Source organism: Heptranchias perlo, chromosome 41, assembly GCF_035084215.1.
Source record: "Heptranchias perlo isolate sHepPer1 chromosome 41, sHepPer1.hap1, whole genome shotgun sequence".
Taxonomy (NCBI): domain Eukaryota; kingdom Metazoa; phylum Chordata; class Chondrichthyes; order Hexanchiformes; family Hexanchidae; genus Heptranchias; species Heptranchias perlo.
In genome coordinates this window covers 16322745-16345908 of record NC_090365.1, presented here as the reverse complement: position 1 = coordinate 16345908, position 23164 = coordinate 16322745, and the positions used below count along the sequence as shown (strand labels likewise).

General features: G+C 44.0%; 1 protein-coding gene across 2 annotated transcripts in view; it reads left to right on the top strand.

Annotated features, from left to right (window-relative positions):
- Positions 1–23164, top strand: part of LOC137306094 (spectrin beta chain, non-erythrocytic 1-like) — a 321761-nt gene that overhangs the window by 198806 nt on the left and 99791 nt on the right. For both annotated transcript variants that reach the window (XM_067975159.1, XM_067975160.1), the window contains exons 20-23: positions 3191–3454; positions 5201–5425; positions 9193–9282; positions 11169–11447. In XM_067975159.1, coding sequence (XP_067831260.1) covers positions 3191–3454; positions 5201–5425; positions 9193–9282; positions 11169–11447 — 858 coding nt within the window. The remainder of the gene's footprint in view (positions 1–3190; positions 3455–5200; positions 5426–9192; positions 9283–11168; positions 11448–23164) is intronic.

The following is a 23164-nucleotide window of genomic DNA, read 5'->3' as shown; positions in this document are numbered from 1 at the left end:
TTCAGGTACCAGCCTTTGTCATCTTGCAGCCATGTCTCTGTAATGGCTATCAGATCGTACATATTTATTTCTATTTGAGCTGTCAATTCATCCATTTTGTTATGAATGCTATACGCATTCAGATACAAAGACTTTAGTGCTGTCTTTTTACTATTTTTGCAACCTCCAGCCTTACTTGCTGGCGCACTGTTAAGTTTGCATGCTCTGTCCCTTCCTGCCACTCACTGATTATCATTTCCCTTATTACTACCTTTCTCTCTGGCCTTGTCTTCTTTCTTTAATTTATCATATCTTCCTCTTGAAGTCTATCACTAGCCTCCTTGCTGTTCATTATCCTTCCAAGTTTTGTGTCATCTGCAAATTTTGAAATTGTGCCCTGTACGCCCAAGTTCAAGTCATTAATTTATCAAAAAAAGTGATCCTTACCAACCCCTGGGGAACACCACTGTACACCTCCCTCCAGTCCGAAAAACAGCCATTCACCACTTCACTGTGTTTCCTGTCACTTAGCCAATTTCGTATCCATGCTGCCACTGCCCCTTTTATTCCAAGGACTTCAACTTTGATGACAAGCCTATTATGTGACACTTTATCAAATGCCTTTTGGAGGTCTATATACACAACATCAACTGCATTGCCCTCATCGACCCTCTCTGTTACCTCATCAACAAATTCAATCAAGTTAGTTAAACACGATTTGCCTTTAACAAATCTGTGCTGGCTTTCCTTAATTAATCCACACTTGTCCAAGTGATGTTAATTTTGTTCCAGATTATCGTTTCTAAAAGTTTCTCCACCACTGAGATTAAACTGACTGGCCTGTAGTTGCTGGGTTTATCCTTACACCCTATTTTGAACAAGGGTGTAACATTTGTAATTCTCCAGTCCTCTGGCACCACCCCCGTATCTAAGGATGTTTGGAAGATTATGGCCAGTACCTCCGCAATTTCCACCTTTCTTCCCTCAGCAACCTAGGATGCATCCCATCCGGACCGGGTGACTTATCTCCTTGAAGTACAACCAGTCTTTCTGGTACCTCCTCTATCAATTTTTAACCCATCCAGAATCTCAACTACCTCCTCTTTTACTGTGACTTTGGCAGCATCTTCTTCCTTGGTAAAGACAGATGCAAAGTACTCATTTAATACCTCAGCCTTCATGTGTAGATCTCCTTTTTGGTCCTTAATCAGCCCCACCCCTCCTCTTACTACCCCTTTATTATTTATATGCCTATAGAAGACTTTTGGATTTCCTTGTAGGTTAGTTTCTAGTCTATTCTCATACTCTTTTGTGAAGACAGATGCAAAGTCCTCATTCAGAACCTCAGTCATGCCCTCTGCCTCCACAAGAAGATTTATTTTTGTCCCTAATCGGCCTCACCCTTCCTTTAACTGTCCTTTTACTTTTTATATGTTTATAAAAGTTTTTTGGTTTCCCTTTTATGTTACCTGGTGATCTTTTTTAATATTCTTTCTTTCCCCTTATATCTTTTTTCAATTTCTCTCTGCACTCTCTGTATTCTGCCTGAGTTTCAACTGTATTCTGTACCTGACATTTGTCATAAACCTCCTTTTCCTGTTTTATTTTAACCTCTATTTCCTTTGTCATCCAGGGAGCCCCATCTTTCCTCCTTATGGGAATATGCTTGGTCTGTACCCAAACTATCTCCGCCTTGAAGGCCTGCCATTGCTCATTTACTGTTTTCTTGGCCAATTTCAGTTTCCAGTCCATCTGTGCTCGATCCCTTCTCAAATCACTGAAACTGGCTCTCCTCCAGTTGGGTATTTTCACCGTTGATTTTTCTTTGTCCCTCTCCATAACTACTCTAAACCTAATTATATTATGATCACTATTTCCCAGATGTTCTCCCACTGAAACACTCTCCACTTGCCCTACTTCATTGCCCAGAACTCGACCCAGCACTGCTTCCTTCCTCATTGAGCTGGAAACATACTGATTAGGAAAGTTCTCTGTACACATTTTAGAAATTCTTTACCCTCTACACTGTTTTCCCCCCAGTCTATATTCGGGTAATTGAAGTCCCTTGCTATTACTGTTTTATTATTTTTACATTTCTCTGAAATTTGCCTCCAAATTTGCTCCCCTATCTCCTTCTCACTATTTGGGGGTCTTTAATAAATAACCAGCAATGTAGCAGCTCCTTTTCTGATCCTTAACTCTAACCAAATAGATTCAGTCTTTGAACCCTCTGGTATATCGTCCCTCTGTAGAACTGTAATATTATCCTTTATCAATACTGCCACCCCTACTCCTTTCATTTATCCTTCCCTATCCCTCCGTTTCCCTCTGTTTCGTTCCCATTCCTGCCCATTATATCCACTATATCATAACCGCATGTGGCAACTTGTGCCTGCAGCTCATCAACCTTATTGGTAACACTCCTTGCATTAACACACATGCATTCCAATACCATGCTAGTCGTCTTTGCTTTATTCTTCCATCTAATTCCTGCTCTTTCTACACTATTATTTATTCTGTTGCTGTTTGTCCCTCCTAATTTTCTATGCACCTTTCCTCTCCTCTCTGCTGCTACGTCCCGGTTCCCCCCTCCCTGCCAAATTAGTTTAAACCTTCCCCCACAGCACTAGTTAACCTCCCCACGAGGACATTAGTCCCAGCTCTGTTCAGGTGCAACCCATCCAGCTTGTACAGGTCCCTCCTGCCCCAGAACTGGTCCTAATACACCTGGAATCTGAAGCCCTCCCTCCTCCACCATTTCTCCAGCCACACCTTAACCTGTCTTATCTTGGTGTTCTTATACTCACTAGCACGTGGCACTGGGGGTAATCCAGAGATTACCACTGTTGAGGCCCTGATCTTTAATCTTTTTCCCAGCTCCTGAATCTCTGCCTGTACGACCTCAACCCTTTTTCTACCTATATCACTGGTTCCAACATGGACCATGACTTCTGGCTGTTCCCCTTCCTCTGGACATTATGGCTTGTTATTTATTATCGAAAATGTTGCTGCATCACCAGTAATAATGCTCTCTGACCCTGTGTGAGTGTGAGGTTATTCCACGGTCCCATGGCTGGTTGAGTTTGTATTTGTTTTTAGTCTCCATTAGCATCGTGTAGCGGATTGAGTGACGGCCCTCACTGGAGTCCCGTTTGATTGTATGATTGCTTTGCCCGTTGATAGTTTTGTCACTGTCCTCTGTCTTTTGTAGGAGGGGCAGCAGCTGATCGAGGAGAAGCCTGAATTAGCCCCGGTTGTGAGCAAGAAACTGGAAGAGATTCATGATTGCTGGATTGTTCTGGAAAGTACGACCCAGGCGAAGGCTCTGCACCTCTTTGACGCGAACAAGGCAGAGCTGCTGGTGCAGAGCTATGGTGAGCTGGACAGAAGGTTGTCACAACTCGAGGGGCAGCTCCAGGTGGTAGAAGGAGGGAGGGACATCGCCAGCGTCAACACCCAACTCCAGAAACTGCAGGTGAGCTGCTGCCGGGAGTCCGCTCGACATTTGCGAAGGAGACGGTCTCCAGTCAAAGTGCATTTTAGAGCTTTGATAAATGAGCTTTAGAAATTGAGTTAAACCAGAACACGTGAACAAGAAGAGACCGTGTTCAAGGACAGGGGCCAATAAGTTCGGTGCGTCTCTCGAGTGAAGCTCCTTACCCAGTGCCCAAATTATCACCTTCACCGGGGCAGAAAACGGGAGCAACGAATCAGCCACTTGTCATACACCCGGAGAGGGGGGGAATGGGGGGGAAGGGGGAGAGGGGGGAATGGGGGAGGGGGAATGCGGGCTCGGTGAGGAGGGGGAATGGGGGCTCGGTGAGGAGGGGGAATGGGGGCTCAGCAGGAAGGGGGTAATGAGGGAGAGGGAGCTCGGAGAGGTGGAGTGGGGTCTCGGGGGGAGAGAGGGTTTGGTGACGTGAGGGAATGGCGGCCTGGGGGGGCTCGGGGAGAGGGGGATTGGCGACTTGGGGGGGGCTCGGGGAGGGGGCAATGAGGGCCTGAGGGGAACGGTAGCTCCAGGAGAGAGATGGAGATTGGGGGTTCAAGTCCCCGGGGGGTTTGATGTGGGACTGGGGTCGGGTACCCGGGGGGTTTGATGTGGGGTTGGGGTCGGGTCCCTGGGGGGTTTGATGTGGGACTGGGGTCACTTCAACATCATTTTAAATTCTCCTGGCCTATTTTGCAGATGTCCAGTGCTGATTGGATGGGGAGTTTAAGCAGGTTCTGTGTTATGAGCTGAAGTTGACTGTATTTATCATATGACTTCCCATAATTGAGGGTTGAAAACCTTTGCTAATCACCTGGTGACTATATTTTGAGTGATCATTTAACACGCTGCATTGAAAGCTCCTTCATCCAGTGTGTCGATTGCATGTGTACATTGATGCTGGAACTTTTTCCTGAGGCACTTACTCATTCAGGCTGTCTTAGTGAATTTATTGCTGGCTTCACGAGACTTCAGTATCGGAGAAAATCAATAAATCACAACTGTTGTGCTGGACTGTGTTCTAGGTAGTAGTGAGTAAATTTTCACCTTCACCCCCTGGTGATAATCTGGTTCAGTAGATCACTCACTCCACATGCCCAATGCTCATTCCATTGAAATCAATGAGATGACAATCGGGTGGGGTCTACAATGGGCGGGCGATCTGTCTCAGGATATTACCTGGCAGGGGTGGAGGTGCAGCATATCCCCATTCTTACACAGTGACTCTTACTGTCTAAGGAGGCTGTTTCTCCTATTTAAAGGATGATTACCTTCAAAATAGTGACCAGGCCCCAGTGAATTTAAGCAACTGTTTATTCATGATGAAGAGCTGCCAATACAAGAGCCGCCACACGGTGAACGGGCGCCCGGTCGCACGGTGAACGGGCGCCCGGTCGCACGGTGAACGGGCGCCCGGTCGCACGGTGAACGGTCACACGGCGGGCGAGCAAGTGCACAGTCACACGGTGAACGAACACATGGTCGCACAGCGAATGCACGGTCACACAGTGAACGAGCGAGCAAACGCACGGTCACACAACAAACGAACGCACGGTGAACGAATGCAGGGCCGCACGGTGAATGAAAACCATGCCAAGCCTCCTCTGGTCATTGAGTCCCTCCCCCGTCACCAAGTCTAATTGGCCAGGGGCCCCAATTGGCCAGAGACTGTGATTTATTTGTAAGCGCTCAGGTTCACCCAATAACCTCGGCTCATTTCCTGACCTGCAGGTACTGGAGAATCAGATGGAGGGCTGGTACAAGGAGGTTGGTGAGTTACAGGCCCAGGCTGCAACTCTGCACCAGGAAGGGGCTGGGAAAGAGGAAGTGAGCGAGAAGCAAAATGTAGTGGAAACGAGAATTGTGCGACTCATCGAACCTCTGAAGGAAAGACGGAGAATTCTGTTGGCGTCCAAAGAAGTTCACCAGGTCACCCGTGATATGGAGGATGAGACTGTAAGTACCGCACCCAGAAACGGAGTTGCTGAAACAAAGACAAATGTTCTCGCAGCTTGTACATGCTGGTCATGGTGAATGGACCTGTTTCTCATACCTTGCCCTGGACTTCCATTTACAAAAAGAACGATGGACAGGGTTAATGAAATGTATTTTTGCATTAAAACTTGGGAAGACCAAAGCCATTCTCTTCAGTTCCTGCCACCAACTCCATCCCTCTCTCTGGCCACCGTCTGGGGCTGAACCAAACCGTTCAAAACCTTGGCGTCCGATTTCACCCTGAGCTGAGCTTCCGATGTTCTCCTGGCTGGCTTCCCACCTTTCCCACTCAATAAACTTCAGCTCATCCAAAACTCTGCTGCCCGTATCCTAACTTGCACCAAGTCTCGTTCTCCCATCACCCCTGTGCTCACTGACCTACATTGGCTCCCGTTCTGGGAGCGCCTCGATTTTGAAATTCTCATCCTCATTTTCAAATCCCTCCATGGCCTCGCTCCTCCCTATCTCTGTAACCTCCTCCAGCCCTATAAACCTCCCAGATCTCTGCACTCCTCCAATTCTTGCCTCTTGCGCATCCCCGATTTTAATCTCTCCACCATTGGCGGTCGTGCCTTCAGCTGTCCAGGCCCTAAGCTCTGGAATTCCCTCCCTAAACCATTCCACCTCTCCATCTCTCTCTCCTCCTTTAAGACCCTCCTTAAAAACTACCTCTTTGACCAAGCTTTTGGTCACATGTTCTAATATCTTCTTACTTGGCTCGGTGTCAAATTTTGTTTGATAATCACTCCTGTGAAGCGTCTTGGAACATTTTACTACGTTAAAGGTGCTATATGAATGCAAGTTGTTGTACTAAAACTGCACTGTACTGCAACTACACTATACAGTATTACTGCACCATAACTACGCTGTCCAGTGTTACTGTACTGTAACTACACTATACAGTATTACTGCACCATAACTACGCTGTCCAGTGTTACTGCACTGTATTATAACTACTCTATACAGTATTACTGCACTATATTATAACTATGCTACTGAATTGCTGCATTGTACTATAACCACGCTGTACGGTATTACTGCACTGTACTATAACCACACTGTACGGTATTACTGCACTGTTCTACAACTACACTACGGTATTACTGCACTGTACTATAACTACACTGTACGGTATTACTGCACTGTTCTACAACTACACTACGGTATTACTGCACTGTACTATAAACTACACTGTATGTTATTACTGCACTGTACTATAACCACGCTGTACGGTATTACTGCACTGTTCTACAACTACACTGTACGGTATTACTGCACTGTACTATAACTACACTGTACGGTATTACTGCACTGTTCTACAACTACACTACGGTATTACTGCACTGTTCTACAACTACACTGTACAGTATTACTGCACTGTTCTACAACTACACTGTACGGTATTACTGCATTGTATTATAACTACACTGTACGGTATTACTGCATTGTATTATAACTACACTGTACGGTATTACTGCATTGTATTATAACTACACTGTACGGTATTACTGCACTGTACTATAACTGCACTGTACGGTATTACTGCACTGTACTATAACTACACTGTACGGTATTACTGCTTTGTATTATAACTACACTGTACGGTATTACTGCATTGTATTATAACTACACTGTACGGTATTACTGCACTGTACTATAACTACACTGTACGGTATTACTGCACTGTACTATAACTACACTGTACGGTATTACTGCATTGTAATATAACTACACTGTACGGTATTACTGCACTGTACTATAACTACACTGTACGGTATTACTGCACTGTACTATAACTACACTGTACGGTATTACTGCACTGTACTATAACTACACTGTACGGTATTACTGCATTGTAATATAACTACACTGTACGGTATTACTGCACTATACTACAACTACACTGTATGGTATTACTGTGTGGAAAACCATAAAGACCACATTAATGTACAAATACGTGAACAGTTACTTGACCATAAAAAAGAAAATAAATGCATCACCAATGTTAACTCCTTGACTCCCATACATGGGGTAGCTACAACACACACACACACACACACACACACACACAGAAAAACACAATTGTCCTTGGTACGTTGATAATTAAGTTGACTGTCCAGATGCTTGGTACTGTCTGCACCCCCCCCCTCCCCCCGTGCAGATAAGGGTATTGCTGGCTATAAAATATAATGAGAATACAGTTTCTTGAGAGGCCATGTGGCCTTGATTCTGACTTCAGCCCTACTGATAAGCCAGCTTCGGAATTTAGGGAGGTAGTGTTCTCAGGCCTACGAGGCCTACGTGCCAAAACAGGAATGAGCTATGGATGTCCAGAGGAGGCAGGCTCACTACTTGATTGACTAACCACTTGAACTAATAAAGAATGTACATGTGCGCCCATATTCTATGATAGACAGACATTACTAATTAAACTGTATAAATGTGAACTGTGTCCTTTGTTCAGAGAAGAGGTTGTTCTGACCATTGTTTAGAGCAGATCTTCCCTTGAGCTCAAGTTTCTTCTAATTAAAATTCTTACTTGTCTGAAAATAAGTGTTTGGAGTTAATGCATTGTATATAAGAGGTAATTAAGTTTTCTACAACTGCACTGTACTATAACTACACTGTACGGTATTACTGCACTGTTCTACAACTACACTACAGTATTACAGCACTGTACTATAAACTACACTGTACGGTATTACTGCACTGTTCTACAACTACACTGCGTTATTACTGCACTGCGCTATTACTACACTGTATGCTACTACAGTTAGGTACTACAAGCACACTTCTGAATTACTGCAGTGTACTATAACTACACTATGGCATCACTGCACTATACTATAATGACACTGTACTTTATTACTGTACATTACACTACTGTATTATTGCACTGCTATAACTACACAGTATAGTATTACTGTACTGTGCTGTAAGTACACCACTATTGCACTGTACTACAGCTACACTGTATGGTAAAACTGCAATATACTATAACTACACTGCGGTATTACTGCACTATGCTATAACTACACTGTGTGATATTACTGTGATATAATTACACTGTACGGTACTACTGTACTATAAGTACACTACATTATTACTGCACTGTTCTACAACCATGCTGTACAGTATTACTGCACTGTGCTATAACTACATTGTATGATATTACTGCACTTTGCTATCTACATTGTACAGTATTATTGATTGTGCTAAAACTACACACTACATTATTACTGCACTGTAATATAACGACTGTACAGTATTAGTGCACTGTGCTAGAATACACTACAATCTTACTGCACTGTACTATATCTACACTATACAGTATTACTGCACTGCTATGACTACTCTGTACGGTACTACTGCATTATACTATATCTACACTGTACACTATTACTGCACTATGCTATATCTACACTACAGTATTACTGCACTATGCTATATCTACACTACAGTATTACTGCACTGCTATAACTACTCTGTATGGTATTACTGCACTGTACTATAACTACATTGTATGGAATGACTGCACTGTACTTTAACTACACTATGGTATTACTGCACTGTACTATAATTAAACTGTACAGTATTACTGCACTGTGCTATAACTACACTCTATGGTATTACTGCACTGCTGTATTACAATGTACCTTTTTAAGTAGCTCCTGTTTTTATCATCTAGTTCACACCAGGAGAAGCTGACAGTGTTATTTGTTCCACAGCTTTGGGTTCAGGAACGCCTGCCACTAGCCACATCCAAGGATCATGGGAACAATCTGCAAACAGTGCAACTCCTTCTGAAAAAACATCAGGTGAGTGGCAGGAACTGGGCAGGAGTGGGCCTGAGAACCAGGTAATTGGGGTGGGAGTGGGTGTGAGAACTGGGTAATTGGGGCAGGAGTGGGTGTGAGAACTGGGTAATTGGGGCAGGAGTGGGCCTGAGAACTGGGTAATTGGGGCAGGAGTGGGAGTGAGAACTGGGTAATTGGGGCAGGAGTGGGAGTGAGAACTGGGGAAATGGGGCAGGAGTGGGAGTGAGAACTGGGTAATTGGGGCAGGAGTGGGAGTGAGAACCGGGGAAATGGGGCAGGAGTGGGAGTGAGAACTGGGGAAATGGGGTAGGAGTGGGTGTGAGAACCGGGTAATTGGGGCAGGAGTGGGTGTGAGAACTGGGAAATGGGTGCATGTGCAACAACACTAAAGAAGCTCGACACCATCCAGGACAAAGCAGTGCACTCGATCAACAGCCCAGCCACTGGCCTAAACATTCACTCCCTCCACCACCGGCGCACCGTGGCTGCAGTGTGTCCTATCTACAGGATGCACTATAGCAACTCGCCAAGGTTTCTTCGACAGCATCTCCCAAACTCGCGACCTTCACCACCTAGAAGGACAAGGGCAGCAGGTGCATGTGTACAACATCACCTCCGAGTTCCCCTCCAAGTCACACACCATCCCGACTTGGAAATATATCGCCGTTCCTTCATCGTCACTGGGTCAAAATCCTGGAATTCCCTCCTTCACAGCACTGCGGGAGAACCTTCACCACACGGACTGCAACGGTTCAAGAAGGCGGCTCACCACCACCTTCTCAAGGGGCAACTAGGGATGGGCAATAAATGCCGGCCTTGCCAGCGACACCCACATCCCAAGAATTATGGATGCGGGTGTGACAGATTGTTCACTCACTCTGTGTGACGCTGTTATCAGCAGTTATTGGGGTACATGTCCAGAGTATTGAAGTTAATGGGGAAGAAATTACTTGGAAAATAATGGAGAGCTCAACAGCGCTCTCCGTCGTTAGAGGCGAAACGGAGGAGCAAATTCTGGTGTTCGCGCACACATGGTGAAACGTGGAATCAGGAACTTGCTCCTACTGTTTCCGGGGGCGATATGACAGCTTTGAATTATATCGCACGCTGCAATCAGGAAAATCATTGAAAAAGCGCCAACTTGCTCATCTGCCCAGCTGGAAAGTAAGTAATATCGCCACAAAACAGGCACGCTTAAAAATACTTGGTCCAAACCAAGTTTTAATAGTCTTAATGACTGCCAAACAAGTAAAAATTAACTTTTAAAAATGTGGAGTCTCATTACTCCTTATTTTAATAGTTTTTGGTCATTAAAAAAAATGTAAATATTTTAAAACTTTCCCTTCTTTCTCTTTTAGTTGATTCAATTATTTCTTACCCTCTCTTTTTCTTGTTGTCTATAATTGTTTTTACAATGATTTTAATGTTGTACCTTTCAATTCCTGGTTTAATGTTCCAAACCCCCAGAGACGGTTTTGCAGGTTGTCAAAAATGCTGCAATCTGATAGTTCGAGGGGAGAGATCGATCCTCTCGTTTCTCCCAGGGCCCGAGATTCGCTTGAACTGACACCAGGCTCTTCTTCGCTTCCTATCAGAGGAAGTGTCCGAAGTAAAGACCGTGGTAAGTTCGTGGGTCAGTATAAATCTATGGAGCGGCGAGCACTGTTGGTTTGTCACTCCGAGCAATTTCTGGGCCATGTGTTATTTTAATGGTAGAAAGACCAATGTGACTCACACACTCACGTTTACACTTACACATTCTCACTCACATATATTCTCAGTCGCACACACAGTCTCTCACTCAGGCACTTGAGGGTTGTATGAGCCCATTGCCCGGGAGCTCCCTCGGCTCTGTGTGTGACGTTGACCCTGTTTGATGTTCACAGACTCTCCAGCGGGAGATTCAGGGTCACCAGCCCCGGATCAGCGACGTGATGGAGCGAGCTGGGCACATTGCTTCAATCCAGAGCCCCGAGGGCGATGCTGTGCGTCTGAGTCTGGATGGGCTGCGGGAGCTGTGGGACGGCCTGCAGGGGGAGATGGAGCAGCGACAGTACGAGCTGACTGCCATGCAGCGAGCCCAGCAGTATTACTTCGATGCTTGTGAGGTGGAGTCGTGGCTGAGTGAGCAGGAACTGCACATGATGACGGACGAGAAAGGAAAGGTGAGAAACAGCCTGATGGAAACAGCGGCTCGTTTCAGTCTGAGGCTCGAAGTTCCCGTTTCTTGCTGCGTCTGTGCTGATCCATCTGATTCATAGACACAGAAACTCAAGGCCTGGGGCCTGGGGCAAGCCTGGGGCCTGGAGCAAGACTGTACCTGGGGAGGGGGTGGGACTCTCACTGGCCATTGCCAAGGCCTGGGGTGAGGTTGTATCTGAGAGTTTGAATTCCCTGTTCCTCCCCTTTAACTGTGTCCAGATGTGGTGCTTAATGCACGAGGCAGGATGACTACTCTGTGGCCTGGGCACCGTGATACGCAATGAGGTTAAACTCCTCTCTGACTGACAGCTCTGTCAAGCTGCTCTCTTTTCTGTGGGTGACACGAGAGCAGGGGGTGATTTTGAAGTAAGCGGTCCGATTTCCTATCAGGACGTTGTAAAGAAAGATTTCTATTGACTAGTTTCTCTCCAGTAATGATGCGCACATGGGCTTAGAGGGAGTGGGCATTTGAACAAAGATTAAGGCAAAACTGACCCAGGAGCCAAGCAGAGGCTAGAGGGGGCAGGTAGAGTGGGCTGGGAGGAAACGGGAAGGAAGAGTGAGGTTAGAGGTCAGGGGAGAGAGGAGTGGGGTTAGAGGTCGGGGGAGAGGGAACAGTGGGGTTAGAAACATAGAAAATATGCAGCAGAAGTAGGCCATTCGGCCCTTCGAGCCTGCTCCGCCATTCAATATGATCATGGCTGACCCTCTATCTCAATACCATATTCCCGCTCTCTCCCCATACCCCTTGATGCCTTTTGTGTCTAGAAATCTATCCAGCTCCTTCTTAAATATATTCAGTGACTTGACCTCCACAGCCTTCCACAGGTTCACCAACCTCTGAGTGAAGAGATTTCTCCTCATCTCAGTCTCAAATGACCTAGCCCGTATCCTGAGACTGTGATCCCTCATTCTGGACCCCCCAGCCAGGGGAAACATCCTTCCTGCATCCAGTCTGTCTAGCCCTGTCAGAATTTTATATGTTTCAATGAGATCCCCTCTCATTCTACTAAACTCGAGTGAATACAGGCCGAGTCGACCCAATCTCTCCTCATACGACAGTCCTGCCATCCCAGGAATCAGTCTGGTGAACCTTTGCTGCACTCCCTCTATGGCAAGTATATCCATCCTTAGGTAAGGAGACCAAAACTGCACACAATACTCCAGATGTGGTCTCACCAAGGCCCTTTATAACTGCAGTAATACATCCTTGCTCCTGTACTCAAATCCTCTTGCAATAAAGGCCAATATACCATTTGTCTTCCTAACTGCTTGCTACAACTGCATGTTTGCTTTCAGTGACTGGTGTACAAGGACACCCAGGTCCCTTTGACAAGCAACATTCCCCAATCTATCACCATTTAAAAAATACTCTGCCTTTCTGTTTTTCCTTCCGAATTGGATAACTTCACATTTATCCACATTATACTGCATCTGCCATGTATTTGCCCACTCACTCAACTTGTCTAAATCGCCTTGCAGCCTCTTTGCATCTTCCTCACAACTCATGATCCCACCTGGTTTTGTGTCATCAGCAAACTTGGAAATATTACATTTAGTTCCCTCATCCAAATCATTGATATATATTGTGAATAGCTGGGGCCCAAGCACTGATCCCTGCGGTACCCCACTAGTCACAGCCTGCCACCCCGAAAAAGACCCATTTATTCCTACTCTCTGTTAACCAATTCTCAATCCATGCCGGTATATTACCACCAATCCCACGTGCTTTAATTTTGCACACTCACCTCTTATGTGGGACTTTATCAAAGGCCTTCTGAAAATCCAAATAAACCACATCCACTGGTTCTCCCTTATCTATTCTACCAGTTACATCCTCAAAACACTCCAGTAGGTTTGTCAAACATGATTTCCCTTTTATAAATCCATGTTGACTTTGTCTAATCCCGTTGATATTTTCTAAGTGTCCTGTTATCACATCCTTCATAATAGACTCCAGCATTTTCCCTGATACTGATGTTAGGCTAACCGGTCTGTAGTTCACTGTTTTCTCTCTTCCTCCTTTTTTAAATAGTGGGGTTACATTTGCCCCTTCCAATCTTCAGAAACTGTTTCATAATCTAGAGAATTTTGGAAGATGACAACTAATGCATCCACTATTTCCATGGCAACCTCTTTTAGTACTCTGGGATGCAGATTATCAAGCCCTGGGGATTTATCGGCTTTCAGTCCCATTAATTTCTCCAGCACTTTTTTTTTACTAATACTAATTTCCTTTAATTCCTCCTTCTCACCAGTCCCTTGGTTCCCTAGCATTTCTGGGAAGTTATTTGTGTCCTCTTCCATGAAGACAGAACCAAAGTATTTGTTTAATTGCTCTAACATTTCCTTGCTCCCAGTTATAAATTCTCCCATTTCTGACTGTAAGGGCCCTACATTTGTCTTCACTAATCTTTTTCTTTTTACATACTTGTAGAAGCTTTTACAGTCCACTTTTATGTTCCTTGCAAGTTTACTCTCATACTCTATTTTTCCCCTCTTAATCAATCTGTTGGTCCTTTTTTGCTGAATTCTAAACTGCTCCCAATCCTCAGGCTTGCTACTTTTTCTGGCAACTTTATATGACTCCTCTTTGGATCTAATACTATCCTTAATTTCTTTTGTTAGCCATGGTTGGGCCGCTTTTCCTTTTGTGTTTTTGCGCCAGAAAGGAATGTATATTTGTTGCAATTCATGCATTTGTTCCTTAAATGTTCGCCATTGCCTATCCACCGTCATGCCTTTTAATGAAGCTTCCCAATCTATCATAGCCAACTCACTCCTCATACCTTTGTAGTTTCCTTTGTTTAGATTTAGGACCCTAGTTTCAGTTTGGGCTACTTCACTTTCCATCTTAATGAAGAATTCTATCATGTTATGGTCACTCTTCCCTAAAGGACCCCGCACAACAAGATTATCAATTAACCCCTTCTCATTTCACAATACCCAATCTAGGATAGCCTGTTCCCTGGTTGGCTCCTCAATGTACTGGTCTAAAAAACCATCTCGTACACACTCCAGGAATTCATCCTCCACAGTATTTCCAGAAGGCATTCGACAAGGTGCCACATAAAAGATTATTACTTAAGATAAAAAATCACGGGATTGGGGGTAATATTCTGGCATGGGTGGAGGATTGGTTATCAAACAGGAAGCAGAGAGTTGGGATAAATGGTTCATTTTCGGACTGGCAACCAGTAACCAGTGGTGTTCCACAGGGGTCGGTGCTGGGTCCCCAACTCTATACAATCTATATTAACGATTTGGAGGAGGGGACCGAGTGCAACATATCAAAATTTGCAGATGATACAAAGATGGGAGGGAAAGTAGAGAGTGAGGAGGACATAAAAAACCTGCAAGGGGATATAGACAGGCTGGGTGAGTGGGCGGAGATTTGGCAGATGCAATATAATATTGGAAAATGTGAGGTTATGCACTTTGGCAGGAAAAATCAGAGAGCAAGTTATTTTCTTAATGGCGAGAGACTGGAAAGTACTGCAGTACAAAGGGATCTGGGGGTCCCAGTGCAAGAAAATCAAAAAGTTGGTATGCAGGTGCAGCAGGTGATCAAGAAAGCCAACGGAATGTTGGCTTTTATTGCTAGGGGGATAGAATATAAAAACAAGGAGGTATTGCTGCAGTTATATAAGGTATTGGTGAGACCGCACCTGGAATACTGCATACAGTTTTGGTCTCCATACTTAAGAAAAGACATACTTGCTCTCGAGGCAGTACAAAGAAGGTTCACTCGGTTAATCCCGGGGATGAGGGGGCGGACATATGAGGAGAGGTTGAGTAGATTGGGACTCTACTCATTGGAGTTCAGAAGAATGAGAGGCGATCTTATTGAAACATATAAGATTGTGAAGGGTCTTGATCGGGTGGATGCAGTAAGGATGTTCCCAAAGATGGGTGAAACTAGAACTAGGGGGCATAATCTTAGAATAAGGGGCTGCTCTTTCAAAACTGAGATGAGGAGAAACTTCTTCACTCAGAGGGTGGTAGGTCTGTGGAATTTGCTGCCCCAGGAAGCTGTGGAAGCTACATCATTAGATAAATTTAAAACAGAAATAGACAGTTTCCTAGAAGTAAAGGGAATTAGGGGTTATGGGGAGCGGGCAGGAAATTGGACATGAAGCTGAGTTCGGATCGGTCAATACCCTGTGGGTGGCGGAGAGGTCCCAGGGGCTATGTGGCCGGGTCCTGCTCCGACTTCTTGTGTTCTTTAGATTTGTGGTTGGGATCAGATCAGCCATGATCTTATTGAATGGCGGAGCAGGCTCGAGGGGCCGATTGGCCTACTCCTGCTCCAATTTCTTATGTTCTTATGTTCTTAGTATTATTGCTAATTTGGTTTGGCCAGTCTATATGTAGATTAAAGTCACCCATGATTACTGTCGTACCCTTGTTACATGCATCTCTAATTTCCTGTTTGATGCCGTCCCCTACATTACCACGACTGTTTGGAGGCATATAGACAACTCCCACCAGTGTTTTCTGCCCCTTGGTGCTTCTTAACTCCACCCAGGCTGATTCTACATCTTGATTTTCTGAGCCAATATCCTTTCTCACTATTGCTCTGATTCCATCCTTCACTAACAACGCCACCCCACCTCCTTTTCCTTTTTGCCTGTCCTTCCTAAATATCGAATACCCTTGGATATTCAGCTCCCAGCCTTGGTCACCCTGCAGCCATGTCTCCCTAATCGCAATTATATTGTATCCGTTTATATCTATTTGCGCTGTTAGAATTCGGGTAGAGAGGGAAGAGTGGAGTTAGAAGTCGGGGAGAGGGAAGAGTGGAGTTAGAAGTCGGGGAGAGGGATGAGTGGGGTCAGAGGTCGGGAAGCGGGAAGAGTTGGGTTAGAGGTCAGGGAGAGAGAAGAGTGGGGTCGGGGGAAAGGGAAGAGTGAGGTTTGAGGTCTGGGGAGAGAGAAGTGACGTTAGAGGTCGGGGGAAAAGAGGGGACAGGGAAGAGGAGCCACAATGGAGTGGGGGGAGGGGGAAGATGGGCAGGAGGTTTATAGTAAGGAGAATACTGGTGATATAGGCAGGAGAAAGGAAAGGGCCACAGAAAGAGGCCATTCGGCCCATCATGTCCGTGCCTGGCTCTTCGAAAAAGCTATCCAATTAGTCCCACTCCCCAGCTCTTTCCCCATAGTCCTGCAGATTTCTCCTTTTATAGTATTTATCCAATTCCCTTTTGAAAGTTACTATTGAAACTGCTTCCACCGCCCTTTCAGGCAGCGCATTCCAGATCATAACAACTCGCTGCGTAAAAAAAAATTTCTCCCCATCTCCTCCTGGATTTTTTGCCCATTATCTGAAATCTCTGTCCTCTGGTTACCGACCCTCCTGCCACTTGAAACAGTTTCTCCTTATTTACTCTATCAAAACCATTCATAATTTTGAACACCTCTATCAAATCTCCCCTTAACCTTCTCTGATCTAAGGAGAACAATCCCAGTTCTCCAGTTTCTCCACAACACTGAAGTCCCTCACCCCTGGCATCAATCCAGTAAATCTCCTCTGCACGCTACCTAAGGCCTTGACATCCTTCCTAAGAACATAAGAAATAGGAGCAGCAGTAGGCCGTACGGCCCCTGGAGCCTGCTCCGCCATTCAATCAGATCATGGCTGATCTTCGACCTCAACTCCGCTTTCCCGCCCGATCCCCATATCTCTTGATTCCCCTAGATTCCAAAAATCTATCTATCTCATCCTTGAATATATTCAGTGACTCAATATCCACAGCCCTCTGGGATGGAGAATTCCAAAGATTCACAACCCTCTGAGTGAAGAAATTCCTCCCCTTCTCAGTCTTGAATGGCCGACCCCTTATCCTGAGACTATGCCCCCTAGTTCTAGACTCTCCAGCCAGGGAAACAATCTCTCAGCATCTACCCTGTCAAGCCCCCTCAGAATCTTATATGTTTCAATGAGATCACCTCTCATTCTTCTAAACTCCAGAGTATAGGCCCATTTTACGCAATCTCTCTTCATAGGACAACCCAACATCCCAGGAGTTAATCTAGTGAACCTTCGTTGCACCGCCTCCAAGGCAAGTATATCATTCCTTGGAGCAAAACTGTACGCAGTACTCCAGGTGAGGTCTCACTAAAGTCCTGTACAACTGTAGTAAGACTTCCTTAGTCTTGTACTCCAACCCCCTTGCAATAAAGGCCAACATGCCATTTGCTTTCCTAATTGCTTGCTGTACCTCCATACTAACTTTTTTGTATTTCTTGTGCGAAGACACCCAAGTCTCCCTGAACACCAACACTTAATAGTTTCTCACCATTTAAAAAAATATTCTGTTTTTCTATTCTTCCTACCAAAGTAAATAACCTCTCATTTCCCCACATTATACTCCATCTGCCACATTCTTGGCCACTCACTTAATCTGTCTATATCCCTTTGCAGACTCTTTGTGTCCTCCTCACAGCTTACTTTCCCACCTAGCTTTGTATCATCAGCAAACTTGGATACTTTACACTCGGTCCCTTTGTCTCAGTCATTAATATAGATTGTAAATAGCTGAGGCCCAAGCACTGATCCTTGCGGCACCCCACTAGTCACAGCCTGTCAACCTGAGAATGACCCATTTATCCCTACTCTCTGTTTTCTGTCCTTTAACCAATCCTCCATCCATGCTAATATATTACCCCCAGCTCCATGAGCCCTTACCTTGTGTAACAACCTTTTATGTGGCAACCTATCGAATGCCTTTTGAAAATCCAAATATACTACATCCACTGGTTCCCCCTTTATCTACCCTGCTAGTTATATCCTCAAAAAAACTCTAATAAATTTGTCAAACAAGATTTCCCGTTCATAAAACCATGTTGACTCTGCCTAATCATATTATGATTTTCTCAGTGCCCAGTTACCACTTGCTTAATAATGGATTCCAGCATTTTCCCGACGACTGATGTCAGGCTAACTGGCCTGTAGTTTCTTGTTTTCTCTCTTCCTCCTTTCTTGAATAGCATGGTAACATTTGCTACCTTCCAATCCACTGGGACCATTCCAGAATCTACAGAATTTTGAAAGATCACAACCAATGCATCCCCTATCTCTGCAGCCACCTCTTTTACAACCCGAGGATGTAGGCCATCAGGTCCAGGGGATTTGTCGGCTTTTAGTCCCATTAGTTTGTCCAGTACTTTTTCTCTCGTGATATTAATTGTTTTAAGTTCCTCACTCTCATTTACCCCCTGTTTCCCCACTATTTCTGGTTTGCTTTTTGTGTCTTCTACTGTGAAGACAGATATAAAATATGTGTTTAACGCATCTGCCATTTCCTTATTCCCCATTTTAATTTCTCCTGTCTCAGCCTCTAAGGGACCAATGTTTACTTTTGCTTTTTACATACTTGTAGAAGCTCTTACAATCCGTTTTTATACTTCTTGCTAGTTTGAATAATCTCATATTCTATTTTCTCCCTTATCAATTTTTAAGTTGTCCTTTGTTGGTTTCTAAAACTCTCCCAATCCTCAGGCTTACTACTCTTCTTTGAAATATTTAATCTAATACTATGCTTAACTTCTTTAGTTAGCCACGGATGGATCACTTTTCCCATGGAGTTCTTATTTCTCAATGGAATGTATATTCGTTGAGAATATTGAAATATTTCTTTAGATATTTAGCATTGCTTATTTACTGTCATACCTTTTAATCTAATTTCCCAATCTATCTCAGCCAACTCGCCCCTCATACCTAATTGGCTTTATCTAAGTTTAAGACTCTAGTTTCTGGCTTAAGTACGTCACTCTCAAATGCAGTGTGAAATTCTATCATATTATGATCACTCTTCCCCAGAGGATCGTTTACGACGAGATTACTAATTAACCCTGTCTCATTGCACAATACAAGATCTAAAATACCCTGTTCCCTGGTCGGTTCCATGGTGTATTGTTCGAGGAAACCGTCTCGAATACGTTCCATGAACTCGTCCTCCAAGGCTGCCTTTGCCAATTTGGTTTGTCCAGACTTTATTAAGATTAAAGTGCCCCACGATTATTGCATGAACTTTGTTTTCCCTAAAGCCCTGTAATTTTTTTCCCTTCAAGTAATTATCCAATTCCCTCTTGAAAGTTACCGTTGAATCTGCTTCCACCGCCCTTTCAGGCAGTGCATTCCAGATCACTGCGTAAAAAAATGTTTCCTCATCTCGCCTCTGGCTCTTTTGCCGATCACCTTAAATCTGTGACCTCTGGTTACCGACCCTCCTGCCACTGGAAACAATTTCTCCTTATTTACTCTATCAAATCTGTTCATGATTTTGAACATCTCTATCAAATCCCCTTAACCTTCTCTGTTCTGAGGAGAACAATCCCAGCTTCTCCAGTCTCTCCTCACAACTGAAGTCCTTCATTCTAGTAAATTCTAGATTCTAGTAAATCTCCTCTGCACCCTCTCTAAGGCCTTGACAACCTTCCAAAAGAATTGAACACAATACTCCAGCTGAGGACTAACCAGTGATTTATAAAGGTTCAGCATGATTTCCTTGCTTTTGTACTCTGTCTCTATTTATAAATCCCGAGATCCCATGTGCTTTTTTAACAGCCTTCTCAACCTGTCCTGCCACCTTCAAAGATTTGTGTATGTGCAACCCAGGTCTCTCTGTTCCTGCACCCCCTTTAAAATTATACCATTTAGTTTATATTGCCTCTCCTCATTCTTCCTACCAAAATGTATCACTTCACACTTTTCTGCGTTAAATTTCATCTGCCACGTGTCTGCCCATTTCACCTGTCTGTGTCCTTCTGAAGTCTGTTACTATCCTCCACATTGTTTACTACATTTCTGAGTTTTGTGTTATCTGCAGACTTTGAAATTATACCCTGTATACCCAAGTCCAGGTCATCAATACAAGATCTAAAATACCCTGTTCCCTGGTTGTTATAAAAAAGAGCAGTGGTCCTAATACTGACCCTTGGGGAACACCACTGTATATTTCCCTCCAGTCTGAAAAACAACCGTTCACCACTACTCTCTACTTTCTGTCCCCTAGACAATTTTGTATCCACGCTGTCACTGTCCCTTTAATCCCATGGGCTTTAATTTTGCGAACAAGTCTATTATGTGATAATAAAGAATATATTGGAGTATATTAAGGGTATATTGGGATATATTAAAATATATTGGGATAAATTAAGGTTATATTGGAGTGTATTAAAGGTGTATTGGGGTATGTTAAGGGTATAGAATATTGACAATATGGGGATCCACAGGTTGCGCAGTGTCAAGAATGATCAAATCAACCTAACTTAATTGTAGTAGGAAGTAACTTGCTCAGTTGTCCAAACAAACGGGAGTTCTTGTTAAATTTGGGCTGGCCATCTCTCCACAGGAAGACCAGCCTCACTGCTCCCGCCATCTAAACATTTGCTACCCTTCCATTGTCCCATGATACTTCACCAAAGCAACCAGTGTTAGTAAGGTCGCTGAGTTTAATGGTTTGTTAGTAAGGTCACTGAGTTTAATTGTTTGTTAGTAAGGTCACTGAGTTTAATGGTTTGTTAGTAAGGTCACTGAGTTTAATGGTTTGTTAGTAAGGTCGCTGAGTTTAATGGTTTGTTAGTAAGGTCACTGAGTTTAATGGTTTGTTTGTACGGTCGCTGAGTTTAATGGTTTGTTAGTAAGGTCGCTGAGTTTAATGGTTTGTTAGTAAGGTCACTGAGTTTAATGGTTTGTTAGTAAGGTCTCTGAGTTTAATGGTTTGTTAGTAAGGTCACTGAGTTTAATGGTTTGTTAGTAAGGTCACTGAGTTTAATGGTTTGTTAGTAAGGTCACTGAGTTTAATGGTTTGTTAGTAAGGTCACTGAGTTTAATGGTTTGTTAGTAAGGTCACTGAGTTTAATGGTTTGTTTGTACGGTCGCTGAGTTTAATGGTTTGTTAGTAAGGTCGCTGAGTTTAATGGTTTGTTAGTAAGGTCGCTGGGTTTAATGGTTTGTTAGTAAGGTCACTGAGTTTAATGGTTTGTTAGTAAGGTCGCTGAGTTTAATGGTTTGTTAGTAAGGTCGCTGAGTTTAATGGTTTGTTAGTAAGGTCGCTGAGTTTAATGGTTTGTTTGTACGGTCGCTGAGTTTAATGGTTTGTTAGTAAGGTCACTGAGTTTAATGGTTTGTTAGTAAGGTCGCTGAGTTTAATGGTTTGTTAGTAAGGTCACTGAGTTTAATGGTTTGTTTGTACGGTCGCTGAGTTTAATGGTTTGTTAGTAAGGTCGCTGAGTTTAATGGTTTGTTAGTAAGGTCGCTGAGTTTAATGGTTTGTTAGTAAGGTCTCTGAGTTTAATGGTTTGTTAGTAAGGTCACTGAGTTTAATGGTTTGTTAGTAAGGTCACTGAGTTTAATGGTTTGTTAGTAAGGTCGCTGAGTTTAATGGTTTGTTAGTAAGGTCACTGAGTTTAATGGTTTGTTAGTAAGGTCTCTGAGTTTAATGGTTTGTTTATACGGTCGCTGAGTTTAATGGTTTGTTAGTAAGGTCGCTGAGTTTAATGGTTTGTTAGTAAGGTCACTGAGTTTAATGGTTTGTTAGTAAGGTCTCTGAGTTTAATGGTTTGTTAGTAAGGTCACTGAGTTTAATGGTTTGTTTGTACGGTCGCTGGGTTTAATGGCTTGTTAGTAAGGTCACTGAGTTTAAACGTTTGTTAGTACGGTCACTGAGTTTAATAATTTGTTGGTACGGTCACTGGGCTTAATGGTTTGTTATTAAGATCACTGAGTTAATCATAGAATTGTATTAAATTACGGCACAGAAGGAGGCTATTCGGCCCATCATGTCCGTGCCGGCCGATAAAGAGCTTTCCAGCTTAATCCCACTTTCCAGCGTTTGGTCCGTAGCCCTGTAGGTCACGGCACTTCAGGTGCACATCCAAGTACTTTTTAAATGAGTTGAGGGTTTCTGCCTCTCCCACCCTCTCAGGCAGTGAGTTCCAGACTCCCACCACCCTCTGGGTGAAAAAATTTCTCCTCAGCTCCCCTCTAATCCTTCTACCAATTACTTTAAATCTAATCCCCCTGGTCACTGACCCCTCCGCTAAGGGAAATAGGTCCTCCCTATCCACTCTATCTCGTTCCGTCATAATTTTATACAACTCAATTAAATCTCCCCTCAGCCTCTTTTGTTTCAAAGAAAACAGTCCCAACCTTTCCAATCTTTCCTCATAGCTAAAGTTCTCCAGTCCTGGCAACATCCTCGTAAATCTCCTCTTCACCCTCTCTGGTGTAATCACATCTTTCCTGTAATGTGGTGACCAGAACTGTATGCAGTACTCAAGCTGTGGCCTAACCAATATTTTGTACGGTTCTAGCATAACCTCCCTGCTCTTAAATTCTATGCCTCTGCTAATAAAGGAAAGCATGCCATATGCCTTTCTAACCACCTTATCTACCTGTCCTGCTACCTTCAGGGATCTGTGGACATGCACTCCAAGGTCCCTCACTTCCACTACACCTCTCAGTATCCTCCCATTTATTGTGTATTCCCTTGCCTTGTTTGCCCTCCCCAAATGCATTGCATCACACTTCTCTGGATTGAATTCCATTTGCCACTTTTCTGCCCACCTGACCAGTCCATTGATATCTTCCTGCAGTCTACAGCTTTCCTCCTCACTGTCAACCACACGGCCAATTTTTGTATCATCTGCAAACTTCTTAATCATGCCCCCCCACA